Source organism: Drosophila albomicans, chromosome 3 (genome assembly GCF_009650485.2).
Source record: "Drosophila albomicans strain 15112-1751.03 chromosome 3, ASM965048v2, whole genome shotgun sequence".
In the NCBI taxonomy this organism is placed as follows: domain Eukaryota; kingdom Metazoa; phylum Arthropoda; class Insecta; order Diptera; family Drosophilidae; genus Drosophila; species Drosophila albomicans.
The window spans coordinates 4019373-4036910 of NC_047629.2; the positions used below are offsets into that span (position 1 = coordinate 4019373).

General features: G+C 36.7%; 4 protein-coding genes across 10 annotated transcripts; 3 read left to right on the forward strand and 1 right to left on the reverse strand.

The window, feature by feature from the left end:
- Window positions 1–1240: 1240 nt before the first annotated feature.
- Window positions 1241–5135, reverse strand: LOC117569738 (troponin C). 4 transcript variants are annotated; one of them, XM_052004604.1, is made up of 5 exons: window positions 3214–3365; window positions 2978–3118; window positions 2093–2120; window positions 1639–2034; window positions 1241–1573 (listed from the first exon to the last, which is right to left on the reverse strand). In XM_052004604.1, the coding sequence occupies exons 2-5, from the start codon at window positions 2981–2983 to the stop codon at window positions 1539–1541; spliced, it is 465 nt and encodes a 154-aa protein (XP_051860564.1). In that variant the 5' UTR covers window positions 2984–3118; window positions 3214–3365; the 3' UTR covers window positions 1241–1538. The 4 variants fall into 4 exon arrangements, with proteins under 4 accessions (XP_051860564.1, XP_034106907.1, XP_034106910.1 ...); XM_034251016.2 differs by lacking the exons at window positions 2978–3118; window positions 3214–3365 and adding an exon at window positions 5020–5135; XM_034251019.2 differs by lacking the exons at window positions 2978–3118; window positions 3214–3365 and adding an exon at window positions 3422–3442.
- Window positions 5136–6176: 1041 nt separating this feature from the next.
- Window positions 6177–9687, forward strand: LOC117569737 (uncharacterized). Of its 3 annotated transcripts, none has more exons than XM_052004602.1 (4): window positions 6177–6441; window positions 6535–7143; window positions 7257–9440; window positions 9508–9670. In XM_052004602.1, exons 3-4 carry the CDS (start codon window positions 7774–7776, stop codon window positions 9539–9541), a joined length of 1701 nt encoding a protein of 566 aa, XP_051860562.1. In that variant the 5' UTR covers window positions 6177–6441; window positions 6535–7143; window positions 7257–7773; the 3' UTR covers window positions 9542–9670. The 3 variants fall into 3 exon arrangements, with proteins under 3 accessions (XP_051860562.1, XP_034106906.1, XP_051860561.1); XM_052004601.1 differs by having other exon boundaries at window positions 6178–6441; window positions 9504–9687; XM_034251015.2 differs by lacking the exon at window positions 6535–7143 and having other exon boundaries at window positions 7710–9440; window positions 9504–9687.
- Window positions 9688–9747: 60 nt separating this feature from the next.
- On the forward strand, window positions 9748–13288 carry LOC117569736 (uncharacterized). Of its 2 annotated transcripts, none has more exons than XM_034251014.2 (4): window positions 9748–9991; window positions 10801–11025; window positions 11089–12825; window positions 12880–13288. In XM_034251014.2, the coding sequence occupies exons 1-4, from the start codon at window positions 9930–9932 to the stop codon at window positions 13148–13150; spliced, it is 2295 nt and encodes a 764-aa protein (XP_034106905.1). In that variant the 5' UTR covers window positions 9748–9929; the 3' UTR covers window positions 13151–13288. The 2 variants fall into 2 exon arrangements, with proteins under 2 accessions (XP_034106905.1, XP_051860559.1); XM_052004599.1 differs by lacking the exon at window positions 9748–9991 and adding an exon at window positions 10637–10745 and having other exon boundaries at window positions 12880–13286.
- A 730-nt stretch (window positions 13289–14018) lies between these two features.
- LOC117568525 (uncharacterized) lies at window positions 14019–17525 on the forward strand. The gene is made up of 6 exons (XM_034249228.2): window positions 14019–14078; window positions 14281–14419; window positions 14892–15423; window positions 15625–16454; window positions 16536–16753; window positions 17004–17525. The coding sequence occupies exons 1-6, from the start codon at window positions 14065–14067 to the stop codon at window positions 17308–17310; spliced, it is 2040 nt and encodes a 679-aa protein (XP_034105119.2). The 5' UTR covers window positions 14019–14064; the 3' UTR covers window positions 17311–17525.
- Window positions 17526–17538: the final 13 nt, after the last annotated feature.

Sequence of the window (17538 nt, forward strand, 5' to 3'; positions counted from 1 at the left end):
TGAACATTAATGAAAGCCATATTTAAGTTTACTTTACGTAACATTGCTTTAATATAAAATATAAAATTCAACATTGTCCCACACTCAATTTTAAGTATAAATTTAACAGTCTTCAGAATACTTTTTATTTAATTTTCAAGTATTATTTTCCATTTTTTCTATTATTTCAAGTGAAACATCAAAAATATTACTATTTCGTTTAAAACAACTGTTCAAAGGCACAATAATTATAATTGTTAATATATTGTCGTATTGTTTGATCTTCAACCAGTCCGCTGATCTAATATCTCTGATACACGACAACTTCTCGTTTCATAGTTCTAGGAATGACTGAACTCCTTCTTTAGCTGGTCAAACATTGTGATCATATCAAGAGATCATTCAGCCTTGCGCTGTGTGTATAATTATTTTGTATGTAACATACATTCGTGTTGGTCGTGGCCTCGTCACATTTTCAAGCAAAGATTGGCATTCACATGGCAAAAGAATAAATCAAATCATTAGGAACTGTTGAATGATTCTTCATTTATGGTTCAAATAGGATTTCATAGAAGATTTAGAATTTAATTTAATCTCTTTTTCCACTTCAAAGTGATCCTTGCCTTCTTCCGGTTTGTTAACCACCAACGTGTGCTACATTTTATCATATTATTTAATTTTATTGAGTTACATATTTAGATACCTTAAATTAAATGTACCACACACAAGTGAACGCACTGCTTTACAGCAACCTGTAGATGCACTGCTTGATATGATTTACACAACTGCAAACACTGCTTGCAATAACTTACCATTAGTGAAAACTGCTTATTTTACATGACACAAAAATGGACAATTACCGCATGACATTTTTCCATATCAATTTGATGCGTAAATTTGCAATTTCAATTAATTTTTAATTTAAAAAAGTATGATAAGAAATTTGTTTTCTATGTATGGTTATAAAAATTAGAGAATTGATTTCAATAATCTTAATATCTACGAAGAATTCAATGACAACAATTGTCTCCGATGTACTCCAACGTTAATAAATCAATAATTATTTAATGTACTAAGTAACAAATTGTTCCAATAAACAGAAAACGCTGAACCATTTTCGGTACTAATAGTAATGTAGGTACAAAGGTACAGTGGAAAGATGTACCTACACTGCTTGCCCGCTATGCAAGCAGTCCAATGCCCTTGACCCACCGCACTGCAATAATATCTTTAGCGAATAATTAGTATTGTTGCCAAAATGTTTGTTATGTAATATCAATTTTAATTTTATTATAAATGTTTCGTGGTGTGGACTGGTCTATTGCTTTTTTTGTTTGTTGTGAAGGTCTATTGCTCAAACTAGCCAAGGATCGATTAAATTCAGTAGATATAAATACATGTATATTTACAGACAAATAGGTAACTTAATTTTAGTACATTACTAAAAATACTGTAGGTCTGTTTTAAAACTGGATTGCAAATGACAGTTTTGTAGGTTTTAGTTTTGAGTTGAAAGGCAGCCAATAGAATTCGTTGCGAATATGTAATAAGGAGACCGTTTAGTCATCACCACCAGTCATCACCTCCATGAATTCTAACATTGAATAAGAATAGAAGTTGGTTAAATTAATGATATAATATTCTGAAATTTCTGCCTACCATCAAAGTCCACGGTGCCGGAACCATCAGAATCAATTTCCTCAATCATCATGTCGAGATCATCGTTTGTTAGCTTGTCGTCCAACTCGCGAAGAATCTCGCGAAGAACGCCGGTTGTAATGTAGCCATTGCCCTCCTTGTCGTACAACCTGAAGGCCTCCTTCAGCTCGGCCATCATGGCTTCGGCATCCTCCTCAACGAGGAAACGGGCAGCCAACGTTGTGAACTCCTCGAACTCAATCTGACCGGAACCATCCTCATCCACCTCAGCAATGATTTCAGCCAATGTCGCATCATCCAGCTGGTGGCCCAACATGCTCAGGATGGTGCCAACCATGGTGGTGTTGATGTATCCATTCTTCTCCGGATCGAATGCATTGAATGCATTGCGAAGCACTGCAATCAAGTGCGATTATAATAACAGTACTTTCTCTCAAGATTCGGCAATACTCACGAGCAATCTGTTCCTTTGTTAGTTCGTCCTGTAACAGACCAATCAGGCAAATAATTCATTAGTACATTTCTTCAAGAATTCAGGTATAAAAGAATTTGCATTCCATTCCAAATTGTTGCTGTTGATGGGTTTCAAGTTTGTGCAATTTTATAAATTACTTTGTTCTCTAAGATTTTTTAGTAATTACAATTAATTTTCTTGATTGAAGAGTCTTTTATTATACAACGAAAGGAAAAGTTGCACTATTTCAATTTTCCTTGTATTTGTGAACTTAAGACCCTTTTAAATATACCCGCTATCCACAAAGTAGAGGGGTATTAAGACTTTGTTTTCCATTGGAAATCTTAGATATTTTCATTCTCTTTGTATTTGTAACAATCTATTCGATTTTAATATTTCTTCTTTGTATTTCACTTTTTAAAGTGCGCGATGATCCCATCATTAAGAGAACATAAATAAAACACAATTTTTCGCTTACGCAATTTGTAAGGAAAAATCGAAGTTTTTGTAAGCAAATAAATTCTTACCATGCAAAGAATTGAATATGCTTGACATTTAATTGAGACTGACTGAATAGCAGTCTCTCAATTTTGTTGATTACTTTCTTGCAAAATAACCGGGCAACTAGCTACGTGATAAAGTGCAATATTTGGTGAGAAAAGTGGACTCCCTAGCGGAGATCGTTGAGCAGGCTTTTTGTCACTTCAACTCACTTGAAAAAACACAAATAACGAGCATGTGGGGAATAGAAAGGGTTGCATATCGGGTGACATATAGAAAACTACTTTCTACTTTTGTTCATGCACACTAATAAAATAAACATTTTGTTGCATTTCCAAAACTCGGTTGCTGTCAGGGTTGCCAGCGCGAACGGCGAAAACTTACACTCATGTTGATCGATTTAAGCAGTTAGCAATTCACCGATTCGACGATAGGATGGTAGTACGTTACGGTACGGTTAATCAAGATTGGTAACACACACACAGACACACACAATATAACACTACCCGTCTTTATTCAAGACAACTGAAGCAGAAGCAGAAGTACAAAAAAAAGTAGACAAATACAGAGAATAATAGTTGGTAAGTCACTTGTGTTAATTAATTAGAAGATATTTTTACGTGTATGTTATCGTCGTACTGCGAGGATGTTGCGCAAGGAATTCGATGAGTACTTTCACTGTGTATCCGTGTATATCCGAGTTAATCACTCTGTTTTTGATCTGAAGTACAAGTACGTATTGTACCTGCACCTAGCAGGTGGATACAATGCAACGAACGGAGACAACGGCACTCGCAGTACTGCTGATACACCACGTAGTCCATTTACCTGCATCGCGACAAAGAATAAACAACATCAATTTGATGTCGTCGACCAAATCGAAAATCTTGTCATATTTTGTTTGTCGACTGACTGCGTCCCCAGATCCCTTCCCTCCCTCCTGCCTCCATTCATCGCAGCATCAGATTCAAGTATTTATTTATAACCAAGAAAGTGCAAATGCTGTCTCCACACACAAGCATAATTTCTACATAAATAAATACTCTCGCAATAAATACAAACGCATACTTGCAGTTGCATTTGCATTTGCATTTCGTATTCTCATTTTGGCATTCGCCATACATACTTTTGACACTTTATAGTATAACAACAAGAATTCGAGAATAAATCCTCAACAATCATATTATTGTTAGTTGCGCGTCCTCAACCACACAGACATATACATACATAGATAGGGGCCAAAACAAAAACAGAGACAGACTCAGCGAAGCACAAAATTTCCTTCTTCACAATTGACAATAATCCCCTTTTTGCATCTAACACATAAAATGATCGACCAGCAGACACTTACTATAGTACTTTATGTTTATAGCAATTCAAATATATATGTATATATTGTTTTATATTTCTCTGACTTCAATTTTGTTCTCTTTGGTTGGTATTGCTGGTTTATAGAAGCAACTTTTTGTAGCTTATTTTTAACACAATAACTTATTCCTTAATTAAATTTAATTCAATATTATTTCCTAACATATTATTATTTTCTACATATTTATTTATAGTAAATTGATTTTGCTTTACTGTGCTAGCATTTTTAAAATTATAACTTATTTTGAAAAGATGGAATTGAATTAAATTATTAAATGTTTATGCCAAGCAATCGTTAAACTGATCAAATACTTGTTTACTTCACTCTCTAGGGTATTTAATTAGTCGATTGACATGCCACTTATGAGATAATTAAAAATTTTATTTGTGCTAACAATACGCAATAAACAATAGATTGCATCTAAGAAATTTTCAACCGAATAGACTCTTTTGAGGAGTGCGAATTTAAAATACCCTGGCAGCTTGATGTTAACGAATTTTAGATGAACACCTTTTTTATTTATCCTTAGAAGTGACTCATATACCAATATTATCTTATGTGAATAATTTGATTTCAATTTATCGATTATAAAGACTTATATTTTTGCTTTATTCATAAGAAAGCTATGTTTTCGCACTATTCACAAAGTTTATTGCATCTCCAAAATCCAAAGTTCCAAAAATGATTTATTTATTTTGATGTTATTTTATTTTCATTATTCACCAACTTGTTTGCTTATATATCCTTAGATTTTGAGACTTGTTCCTTTGTTTTTAGAAGCACGTACAGACATATATGTTAATTAAATTACAAACTTTTTGAATACGTAACAAAGATTCAACACGATCTTAATGTGCAAGTTAAACGTCAATAAATTGATGCAAAACTATACAATTTAAATGCTCAGTTTCATAATTATAATTAAAGGCGCTGAATTGCAAGTTTAGGTCAACTTTGACAATACAACACTACGATTTATTTCTTTATCAATTTTGAAAAACTGGAGTATTTTCTTAATAAATTCAAAAATGCGCAATCACCGATTAATTGTACGCACCATCGTTGTGTTGCCCATTTTGATAGAGTTGTGATTATTTAATTCTGGAGAATCTAATGAAAGCGATCGAGCTGAAAGCGAGTTTAATCCTTGCGCAAATAATTTGCGGATTATTTGTGTTTGATCTAAATGACAGAACTGAACTAACTGGACCAAGTCAAATATGATGATGGAGGCACACGAACGGAAACATTCATAAATCGGACTCACACAGAGCGACACATGCACGTCAACATTCATGAGTACATATTCGAATGTAGTGATGTATGTGTGTTGGAATATGAATATGAAAATGCCCACAAGTTCGGATATAGATTCAGATACAACGACTATAGATACAGATTCACACACACACACATATGTATACACCACAAGTAAGTACACCCGAATCGATTTTGCTCGCGCAGAAAATGGCGTGGAAACGATTCTCCACATCGACGTCGGCAACGTCGAACACGATGTGAATCCACTATAAATCGTCGTCATTCCAAATAAAGTTAAGCGGCACTAAAGCAGATCATAGTAATTCAGTGATGCAGCCAAATTATCGATGCGTGCTGCGACAATGCTCTACTTTTAGATACCCTAAGATGAATGCAAGCATCTTCACATTGCTACAAAAGACTTCAATAGTTTATATGCCCTTCAAATTACAGGCTTACAGGGTAACATTTAATTGAAAATCACACCCAAAATATTCAGATGATTAAACAAGAATCTATTTAGTAGATTACCAATTGCCAATGTCAGAGCGTATAGTGGAAAATTATTCTAGAGATAAGACAATAATTATCTCAGCATAATCTCTTTCGTGCATTTTTAAACATATATAATTAATTTGTTGGTCTTTTCTGTGATCTTTTCAAAGATGATGAGTGCGTACACAAGGTACAGACAGCATTTTAGTATTATAGCATAATAAATACCCCTGTCTAAGCACTTAAAACAATATTTAATTTTCGGATAATGTGCGGCAAAAGCGACTGTAAATTCAATTAAATAGAGCAATTGGTGGTCAAGAGCAAGCCACTACACTAAGTCTATTTAAAATCGTATTTCTTTTCTTTTCATTCTACTACATATTTGCTTTTCTTTATTTTATTTTTTGACAAATGTGTTCGAGCTGCTGTGCGCCGCATTATATGAATATGCCAAACGATTGGAGCAGCCACAAGCGACTATATACACGTAGAAAGCGATTCTATCCGTTCTTCTGGCTCTTTTGAGAATGTCAAAAAGTGTATTCATTATTTTACAAGCATACATAGCAGCATGATGCCTTGCTTCCTTCTTTTATTTGTCAAGGTGCAAAAGACAAGGTGCACCTGGTATTCTCCCCATTGATAAACCATCAAGTAAAAGTGTTGCGGAAAAAACGAAGTGTTCTCAATTGAGCGAAAGGCCAAGAGAGCGGCGAATAGTGTAAGTGAATAAATACACGATGAATCAATTATAATGCCATATACAAGAGGTTCAAACGCTTTGACGTTCGGCATATGTTTTGTGTATTTTTAGGTACGAGTCTCTTAAAAATAAATACTTGTACAATTGCAATCATTCCGTTGCGCCAGAACACGTTTCCACTCACGTGTGGTGAGGCAATAATCTAGCAGTTTTCGTAGCAATGTGGGACTGCAACTAGTACGCCTGCAAATGCGGCGGCGACTGGGTGCCAAGTTCTATAAATACAACCTTACATCTAGCTAATTAAATTAGCAATGAATTCGTGTTTTCATTCAATAGTATGGCTAGCGGGCAAACGCATCTTCAATTTGATAACGCTGGCCGACAGCAAATCTCACCGCTAATGAGCAATTAGTCGAACATGTCATAGCAACATGTGAATGGCAAATGACACACGCAGTGTCGCCATTTTATTCCAGCTTGTACTTTGAATTATCGCCATCTTTCGATATCGATAAATCAGTGTAGTGTGTGCTATGGATGTGCAATTCACTCTGGCATAACACTAGCTCAAGCAGTGCGCGACAAAGCAGTGAAAATTAATAAACAAGCAGTTCGAGCTGGAGCGCTAACGAAAGAAAAATACCAGGGAGCTATGGCTTGAGTTCCAGCGCTGAAGTAAAATTTGAAGGATCATTGGATCTGGACTATTTCGTTACGGTAATCATAGTACATTGAATAATATTTTATATTAATTTTTATGCATCTTTTGGATGCATAATGTATAATGCCGGCATTATACATAACTTTATACAATACACATTTAACTTTAGGAATATTTGTAACCTACTAAATTCTTTGTTGTTATTTCACTCAATAAATGCGTTTAATAAAACCAATAAATTCTGACTCATTCGATTTTCATTAGAATTGCTTTTATTATTAAATATTATTTATTTCACGTATGTATGAAGAATGTATGATATTCTATGGTAGATCTTAAACACTCCACCAGAAGTGGACACAGCTTGTCCATACAGAAGGTCACTTGCGACACGTGGTGTTGATTTTTCGCTACTAGTAGGAATTTAGTTACGAAGCACATTATTCAGCCTATAATCAATAAATCTGGAAATTGGCTATTTTGCTTTATAGTTGATTATATAGTAGATTGTAATCTAATCAATTTCATAATATCTAATAATAATAATATGCTGCGCTCGTTTCACTGATAATGAGCATGGCTAATTTGATAAATTAACCACACAAATGGCAAAGCTGATTAGTTCACGCCGGGAACCAACTTGACAAGTTGACACGCGCATTAGTTTTTAATTGATACAAACAAGAATGAACATGTTTAAATCAAAATCCTTTGATCTGAACAATGAGGAAAACACAAAACGAACGGAGCATCTCTATCAACCTCGTCGCATACGTTGGATGAAGTATATTGTGATTCCATTGACCATAGCCTTTGTTCTGCTCTTGATCGTCTGCAACATAGACTTTTCGTCTGAGCAATCACAAACAAATACCAGCCTTGTGGAGTCTGCCAAATGGTGCACAGCTGATAATAGTTGCGATAAAAACGTGAGCAATTTACTAATGAATACAAATTGGAAGGATTCTCTCCTGCTTCGACTTGAAAACTACAACTTTCCAGAAGGAATTATTTCCAGCGAGGTTTTGACAAAAGAATACAGCTTACAGAGCTTAGAGGTTATCAATTGCTCCGTAAACTATATTATGGATGATGTATTCAATCAACCCAATCTACGCAGCCTGCTTGAGCTGGAGCTAGTTAACACGGAACTCAAAAATTTAACAAAAAGCACATTTCAAGGACTTGAAGAGCTTCGCAATTTTACGTTAATCAATGTGAGGACATCAATGCATTGCGAAAGTTTCATGACGCCCCTCGCCAACAATCTCACTGCAGCAACAATTCACCAGCTGTACAGTGGTCATTCGATTTACAAACCAAGCGACTTCTTTGGTATTGCAATCTACACCAGTTTAAAAAGCTTGGATCTTAAAGGAAATAATTTCGGGGAAATACTGGAAACTGGTTGGTTTAATAATATGCCAGCTCTTAAATCATTAAGCTTAGCTGATTGTCGATTTAACAGCATTGATTTCGACATAAACACAAACAGCTTTGGAAGACTAAAGTTCTTAGATCTCAGTGGAAACCAACTGCTTAGACTAAACGCTCAGATTGTAACGAATCCGATGGACAAAATTCTTCACTTGAAGCTAGCCAAATACAGTAAGACAGCGACAACACTGCCAGCAAGCACTATAGCTGTTGCAAAACGTGCTATTTTTGAGGATTCTGTAACAAGTGCTTTTGATGAAGACACACCTAAATTTCAGAGCAAGAGCACTTCAGGCTCAACTGTGGCCCTCGACACTACAACAGTGACTGCTGCGCCGCCTTCATCAGACAATATGGATATCAAGTGCTTGAACACCGCTAAAGATACCGTTAGCAACTTGTCGATGAGCTGCAATGCAGCAATAACAATTGTGGATCAAGCTGAGACTACAATTAACATTATTCTAACCCAAGTTGACTTTGAAGATTGGGCTTTGGTTTACTTCTCCGATGAGAATGACATCAATTGTGTGGAGAAGGAAGACAAGAGTGTGCAATTCACCGACAATATATCGATAACAGTGAACGATCTGAGCTGCGCCACATCCTACGTCATCTGTTTGCTGCAAGACAACAAAACATCGCCACTTAATTGTCTATCACATCATACGCTGCACTGCACAACGGTTGTGTCGAGATCATCCTGGTTTGAGGAGAACAGTGTGCTCATTATAAGTCTGGGCACTGTGGGAATTTTGCTGTTTGTGGCACTCGGCGGAGGCGCCACATACGCCATTCTGTGGCATCGTCCGAGTTGGCTGTGTGGCAGCAATCGCTTGAAGCGTGCGGCGCGGGATTCACTCACAATGCTGCTGCTGCCGCAGAACTATGAACAAAATATATACAGTGCGATAAGGTAAGCAGATCGATATTGATTTTAATCAACAAAGAAGTGATTAATTTTTGGTCTGCCTTATAGAAAGGAGAATGACGGCGATGCGATTGGCGATTACATGACGTACTACCGCCATTTGGAGCAGACGAATCTCTACCAAACCGAGTCCAATAAATACAATGTTCCGCCCCAAGAAAGCGCTCCCCCCGCCCCCAATCCAAAAGGTCACACCTACGCAAGTTTTGATTTATACGAGGAACTAATTTGATCATAGTATAAATACCTCTCGCAGTATATAGAAATAAACAGAGAAAAATATATAATATATTATATTGTATCTAGTTTATGCAGTTATCACTGCCATATTTAGATTGATAAGCTAAAAGCGTATTATCTCTGAACAGCAAATACAACTGATGCCGCCGATAAGCCCAAATCTAATGCGAATTCACTTTGCTCAATTGGAGTATCAAATTTGCTCGACAGTCGTGTTTCAGCTCCGTCATTGAAATGCAGCCGAAAAGCAGGTATCGCAAGGAGAAACTCGTCGCTGATGACAGCCTCTCCCAAAGGTAAATTGCAAAATAAAATGAAAATGACACAATCTTTTAAATGTGGATAGACGATATCGCCATCAATTAGCAAATTAGCAAAATAATTAATGTGGAGAGTAGCAAAAGTGTGTGCATAATTGAATACTCTCTAAATTGAAGAGACCATATGGCAAATACTAAAATACCCAATAGGGTAAATATTATGTTTTCCGTCCTGTGTGTGTATTTAAGCCATCATTTAAGAGTCGCAAATAAGTATCCAAATGCATTTAAAGGAGACAAACTTCTTTCGCATGCGAACAACAGATGGCGCTAACTAAACAAAAGTGAAATTTGCAAGTTCATTAGCATCGACAGTGAAAAGATTAGCGGCGTATACTTGATTTTCTAGACACACGCTGTTGCAACAGTAGCAGCTTTTCCAGTTTAATGAATGCAGAAAATAAATGTCTCGTCGTTGGAGAACTTGTTGACATCAGTTTACAATTTATATTAATTGATTTGTGTCAATTAGAAAGTGTGCCAAAATAATTCCATAAATTAACATTCTATAATAAATACAAATTGAACATAAATGTTTCTTAATTAAATAATCCAAATTCCTAAAAAGTCAAATATCAAATTTGAAGTTCAAAAGCAAAGAAGTAACTAGCAAGTATCCTAAAATTATAATACAAATGTTTCTAAATTCCTGAAAAGTCGAATATCAGACAAAAGACAAAAGACAAAATTCATAAATGAATTCTTGATACAAATTCACAAAAATTAAAAAGTTATATAATAATAAGTAAAGGGATTTAATTATTCGCCAACTTATTTCATTGCAGTTCTCAAGAATCATACCGAAAGGATGTAGACGCGAGAAATAAATATTTAATTTGCATTTTGTTAATTGTTGGCCTCGGACTATGTCTGATTGCTGCTGGTATCTACATGGTAATATGGTTGATAAAAGGACCCAGTGTTGAGGTTAAAATGGAAACCGAAGTGGAAGTCAGTCTGAGCCGCGAAGAAATGGAATCTGATTTCAATTTCACATTAGAAACATTTGGGTAAATTTAAAAAACTAGTAATATAATATAATAAACCTGTAAATTGCAATACAATTCTTTCAGAAAACTGTCGGATGGTTTTGAGATAAGTGAGGGTAGACGCGGTTGTCAAGAATTATCTTGCCGCATTGCGTGCGCCAACAATGAGGATCTTTATGCAGAGGCAGACACGGCCATGAGTGGCAGCAAGTGCGAAGTGTTCACCTCACTGATAGTCGCCAATCAAATTGGATTGACGCTGCAAAGCAAATGGATAGAATCCAATGCCACAGTCCTCAAAATTGTAGTGACGGAAAGTGAAATTGATAAAATCAAAACAGGTGCATTCGCAGCAGCAATGTTTGCCAAAGTATTCCACATGAATTGGTCCAATCTAAAGCTGACGGACCTCAGCAATGGAGCACTACTTGGCCTGTATTCGCTGAGGAAGCTGGAAATTGACTTTCACCTGCCGGACATCAGCATGACATTGTTGCAGCCCGTTCAGCTGACTTTGACGCATCTGAGGATCAATGCGGGAATATCGTTCAACAGCCAACTTGATGTCTTTGATAACATCTATTTGGAGAAACTAATTCACCTCGATCTGAGTCACAACACCTTCACTGGGCCGCTCAGTAAGCGTCTCTTCAGTGGAACTCCGAATGTGACATATTTGCTTCTGAAGTATTGCGCCATAACATCTATCGAGGACAGCGCCTTTGAGGATTTGTCTGACAAGTTGGTGTTCGTCGACCTCAAGCATAATTTGCTTACGCAGATGAGTGAGAACGTGCTTCGCATAGCCGGCAAGCGACTGCTACTCGAACTGGAGCCCAACAACTGGAACTGCAATTGCCAACTGCGTTCCATGGTCGATTTTTACAATAAAAATAAAAGTCTCTTCATAAGCATTCCTTACTGTCGCCTGCCCTACAATCTATATGGTAAACTCTTTGACGATATCGACTCGGATGAGTTAAAATGTGTTCTGGATAGTGAATTGCCTGGCAACTTTACCTCGGACACAACAAGTGAAATAACTGTTGCTGACAGAGCCGACGAGCTGGACCTGCCCACAGAGTCTACATTTTCCCACCAGATCGCCACAGAGTCGCCAACCAAATCGAGTACATATGGAGCCATATTGCAATTTGCTTGCTCGGAGGCTATCGATTACGAGAAGACCACGCGGCAGTATGCCGAGGAACGCGTCGAGCGGAGTAGTAACAGTAAGGTAACCGATTCTTACTTTGTATTCGAGCCACCAGTCTACGATTTGATCTTGGAACTCTATGAGAATCGCAGCGTGCGCGCTTCTATTGAGGGATATGTGAGCGCGGATCAGCTGAACATCATTTGGTTTTCGGATGAATGGGATGGCGGATTGATAAGGAATGCATCCAGCACGGACTACGTCTGCATGCAGTACGAGGAACCTTATTTACTTGTCGATCCCCTACTACAGAATCACACCTATACCTTCTGCATGATGCCCTCGGATAGCTTGGTCATATCTCCACTGCTCTGTCAGCCTCTGCATGTGCCTCAGACTAGAGAGACTGATGATTCGGATGACGTTTGGATTGCCGAGAGCGAAAAGCAATTTACCATAGCGATGCTCTGTCTGATTTTCTTCGTTTCCACCATTTTCGGAGCTATATTCGCATATCTGGGCCTGAAGAGCTTTCCGAATCTGTTGGAGGGTTCCAAGAACGTGCTTGTCGTGAAGAAAGTGGAGAAAGCATGTTATGTCTCAACCATAACCGATTCAGAGTACATCAAAACACCGCTTAGCAAGAGCTCTTCGAGAAATACAAAGCAAGTAAAGTGCGAATTTTTCAGAATAAGCCATTAATGTAACTCTTTTTGCAGATTCGCTGAAGCAACTTCATCGAAGATATACGACACTAGCCTTCCTAGCCTAGTTAATTTGCATTCGCCATCCACTTGCTTCGAAGAGCCTTTCACACCGATGAATTTCCAGACCATCGACTATGAGATGCCCAAGCAGTTCAAAAAAGTCCCCAGTGAAAGTTGCACAATCAACAAATGCATGGACAGACCTGGCTCTCCGCCTCCTCTGCCCAAACGTAACTCCACGGTCTCGGAGACCATGGACCCCAAGCTAAAGGTTCAGAAATGATCTTAATTCCTATGACTTTTATTCAGTATGAAAAGTAAAGTACACTTGTATTAACCAATCTGCTAATTTTCAATACTATCTATATATCAAATATATTGAGTAGCAGCGAATTGTGTGATCTTATTGCAAATATAAAAGAAATCAGAGAGGATATTAATCCTGTCTGCCAAGAAGTATTTCTTTCTTTACACAAAGTTATATTTACCCTATCAGCGTAGCCCGTATTTGCGGAAAACACTATTTTGGACTTTGCTATACTAAAATTCAACACAAATAATATTAAATTAATACTATATTTAACGACATTATCGTACCATTTGTCAATGCTTTATAAAGGTTATTGAATCTTGTATTATCCTTAATTGGATCGTCGACGAACATCGCGAATAACAGACATTCAAGTGTACATGAGTATATATAGATTGGAAGATACACGTGTACATAGTTGCAGGTGTAAGCAGCTTATCGGGAAATCGAAAGCTCTTGAACTACTCTGGCTAATACGCTGATAAGGATAATAATGTTGTGCCATTAGCATACGCATTAGGCTGAATCACACACAGTCTGCGTTTAGAATTCGTTGCGTGAAGTTACTTGGTCACAACTCGACGCGTTTCCACTTTTCAACTTTATATAATAATTGTGATTTTGTTTTCGTTCATTTTCGCCTAAATGGAACTACTTGTCAAGATAAAGAGAGCTGCTTTTAAGATCTGCAAGCAATAACAAAATAAATGTGTTTCGTAATGCTGATGTTCTCGTCACAAAATCCATCGGGATATCTAATCCTATTTTATTTGTGCCTGATGTGGACTGGTTTGTCCGTCATGGCCTCCAACAGCACAAATTGGTTGAATAAATCTGAAACACAGACAAGCGATATAAGTCAAGCGGTCACAGTGCTTAAGAAAGTGATGGGCAATTTAAGGTATATAAATAAATATAAATAATGCGACATTATCGATTTTTGTTGGCGTTGAAATGAGTATAAATATTCGAATATATCATTGTATATATTGTATACTGTTTTTGTGCGCCGTTATCACCGCGGCGATAACAACTATTATCGTGTTCCACTAATGGATGCACAATGTTGTTGAATAATGGAAATCTCTGTTTTTATGCGACAGTTCTTATCTCGGCAATATGGATACTGTCGCTATATCGAGTGCGCCACCAAAATGCCTAAAGGTCCAGTGCCGAATTATTTGTTTCAACGGTCGCCAGAGTGAAATCGTTAAAGATATAAAAAATGCATTGTTGGATGATGTGAGTATCAGTAAAAGAAAATCAAGAAAGACAGCTACAGTAAAGTGTGTTCGACGGTCAGATACCCGCTACCCATTTTCAATATAAGAAACACAAATGCGATAATATTCTTAAAATATACCGAATTAATATACTAAAATATTAATACGTACCGGATTTGGTATATATATTGACTATATTCAAAAATATACCTAATAATACAAAGTATAGACATTTTTCCATACAAAACACAAAAGTAAAAACCTTCTACAATTTTGATATCACACTTGCTATTCGACTATTTTTCGATTTATAAGGGCGGAGGGGGCTGCCAAAAAAAATTTTTTCAATAACTCTTTTAGTCTAAGAGCTCTTTTTTTTTAAGAGCTTACTCGTCAGTCGATATAATATTATATAATAAACTATGGCTAGCGGGTACAGCACTATCTTTATAAATAATTTTTTAATTAATATTGTTTTAAAATCAAAACAGAGTTCCTGCATCGTCATTGACGAACTTCATCTCTACAACTACAATTTCCTGAATGCTGTGGTTCCAGTGGGATTTCTAGGCGAATTCACCGATAAAGTAAAGTTAATTTACATTGGCATCTCGAATATAACTGCTATCGAAAGCGGTGCATTCGGTAACGGAATATTCAAGAAAATAATGTTGGAAGATCTTCAGCTGGTTAAACTCGATAAGGCGTTCTTCACCAACATAACCCATTATTTCAAGGGCATTTCAATAATGCAGGATAAAGTGCCGCTGCAAAATGTCTACCCAGATTTCTTGGATATTGTTCAATTTCAAATACAATATCTACGACTACGCACTGGCATCACTTGTGTGCGCAATTTAACTGCAACGGATCCAATCCTTGCAGCAGTTACTAATGCGGACTTTAGTTACAATAATTTCGGTGATGAATTGCTGGACGATTCGTTCAGGAAATTAACTATGCTCGAGAAGCTAATTTTGTCCAACTCCAATATTTCTTATTTGCCTCATTATATTTTTCAAGGTAATTATTTATATATATATTACTTATATATTATGCTTAACGGATTTTTCAAAATGCCTCCAACGCCGTATAACGTAACGATAGCTTGCATTGCATATATCGATATGCAATGTTGTGTTATCGGTATATTTTACAGTGTTGGCATACGCGTATTGTACTCATAATTTGTCATCAATATTTAAATCCAATTTATCGTTGCAGATATGAAATATTTAGAGTTATTGGATATATCAAACAATAAACTAATGACAATCTCCAAAATCATATTCGGTATAAGCGACATTTCGACGAATTTGGTAGTAATTGCAGAAGATAATAATTGGCATTGCGATTGCGCGCTGCAGATTGAAATGAATGCGATTTTTAAATATCAAAGCTTGAAGTATGATCTGCTCTGCTCAACACCAGAACAATATCAGAATTACTATGTGTTTGATGAGCGTATCTGCAATATAATGGAGGAAGAAGGCACAACAGTTGGCTATTCTACAACTACAACATCAAAAACAACAACAACAACAACATACAGCACGGAGTTAATAACCACCTCAACAACTGTGGCGACATCCACAACGGATCAAATTATTTTTGTTCCAACGATTTCCACGGCCGGAACTGTCAAACCTAGTGAAATAGTGCCACTGGAATGCACAGTATCGAATCAGACAAAGAGGCAAAATATTCGATGGCCTCAAATTTACTTCTTTCCTCGTGAATTCGGCGCACTCACTGTGAAAATATCGGTCGATCAGCGGGATAGCTCCAGCTCGTTTGGTATATTTTGGTTCTCGAAAACAACAAAGGAATTTTACATGATGGAAATGTTGCCGGATGAGTTTGGTCTTGGCTGCTACTTTACCATGCCGCTGCAGTCAATTGTGACCCAACTGGTGCCCAACGTGGCGTATACATTTTGTTTGGTCGACGACAATCAGAATGCTGTGTCACCTTTCAGTTGCAAGTCCGTTCACATCGGCAGCAATTTAAACACACATTACGCTACATGGTTATCGAGAAGAGTGCGTGCAAAAGTAAATATTCAATAAATATAGTATATTTGATATATTATAAGAAAATAGGCAGCAAATTAATGTAATATAATTTATTTAAAGGGTATTTCTGTGATGGTTCTGGGCGTCATTCTATTTATGTTCATCGGCATAGCGACAGTGTTTTTGGTCCTAAAGCAAAAACCCATGTTGCTGAAGGGCAGCAAACGAGTCATCATGCCAAAGTTTAAATCTGGCGAAGTCGTCGTGTTGCCGCGATCCAATACAGCCGAGTATCTGAACCATAAAGAAAGCATGATCTCGCGGCTTAATGCACAAAGGTGAGTACAGATCGTCAAACAATTTATAAAGCATTAAAATTTCAAACTAGCTGACATTTGTTTTTTTAATTTTATAGAATATTTTTTTTTTGTATAGTAATGTTTCAATTTAACATTCAATTAGTATTAAATTGTTTTCTTTAATTTAACAGAAATTGTGGAATTAAAAAAAAATGTCAACGTTTTAATTACTTAAATAATTCGACAAATATTCCGACATAAATCGAATAAATCGTTATTTTGTATTCAGATCAATTTCCTTCGTATCACGGAAAAACTCTGTGGAGAGCCTTGCGAGCAGCGACAGCTACATGGACACCAATCTGTATGAGATCATTCCGACATACATAAGCTTTGATAAAGTGCCAGAAGTGGAAGCACCCAGTCATCCGGGCAGCGAGATACTCGATATCTATCAATCGCCCCTAAGGTCTACCGATGATGACAAATCTGATACAGGCAGCGTAAGATATGCACAAATTACGCCGCGAACGAAACGAATTTCCAGTGATCCGTTGCCGGCGATTCCCTCCGATGTTAGTGATGTACCTCATTAATTTGCAACTAAGATGAATTACAAAACAAAAAAAAAAACACCAAAGACACACAGTTCATAAACCTACCATACTTTATATAAACGTAATCGTCAATAAAGGCTCTTGTGTTTAAAGAATCGAATTCACATTCAATATGCAGAAATGGGTAGCACGTAATCTATTCCGATGAGTATTGGCGAAATGATTATACAAATCAATGTTCGTCGTATTTGTATTTGTGAATGCAGC

Excerpts from the sequence above, each read along its gene's own strand:
- LOC117568525 (XM_034249228.2), top strand. Across the intron at positions 14,420-14,891 it reads AAAATGCATTGTTGGATGAT|AGTTCCTGCATCGTCATTGA; the intron begins GTGAGTATCAGT and ends AAATCAAAACAG. Across the intron at positions 16,754-17,003 it reads TCGCGGCTTAATGCACAAAG|ATCAATTTCCTTCGTATCAC; the intron begins GTGAGTACAGAT and ends TTTTGTATTCAG.
- LOC117569738 (XM_034251016.2), bottom strand. Across the intron at positions 2,035-2,092 it reads AACAAAGGAACAGATTGCTC|TGCTTCGCAATGCATTCAAT; the intron begins GTGAGTATTGCC and ends ACTTGATTGCAG. Across the intron at positions 1,574-1,638 it reads CGGCACCGTGGACTTTGATG|AATTCATGGAGGTGATGACT; the intron begins GTAGGCAGAAAT and ends ATTCAATGTTAG.
- LOC117569736 (XM_034251014.2), top strand. The coding sequence starts at position 9,930 with ATGCAGCCGAAAAGCAGGTATCGCAAGGAGAAACTCGTCGCTGATGAC. Across the intron at positions 11,026-11,088 it reads TTCACATTAGAAACATTTGG|AAAACTGTCGGATGGTTTTG; the intron begins GTAAATTTAAAA and ends CAATTCTTTCAG. Across the intron at positions 12,826-12,879 it reads AGCTCTTCGAGAAATACAAA|ATTCGCTGAAGCAACTTCAT; the intron begins GCAAGTAAAGTG and ends CTCTTTTTGCAG.
- LOC117569737 (XM_034251015.2), top strand. The coding sequence starts at position 7,774 with ATGAACATGTTTAAATCAAAATCCTTTGATCTGAACAATGAGGAAAAC. Across the intron at positions 9,441-9,503 it reads AATATATACAGTGCGATAAG|AAAGGAGAATGACGGCGATG; the intron begins GTAAGCAGATCG and ends TCTGCCTTATAG.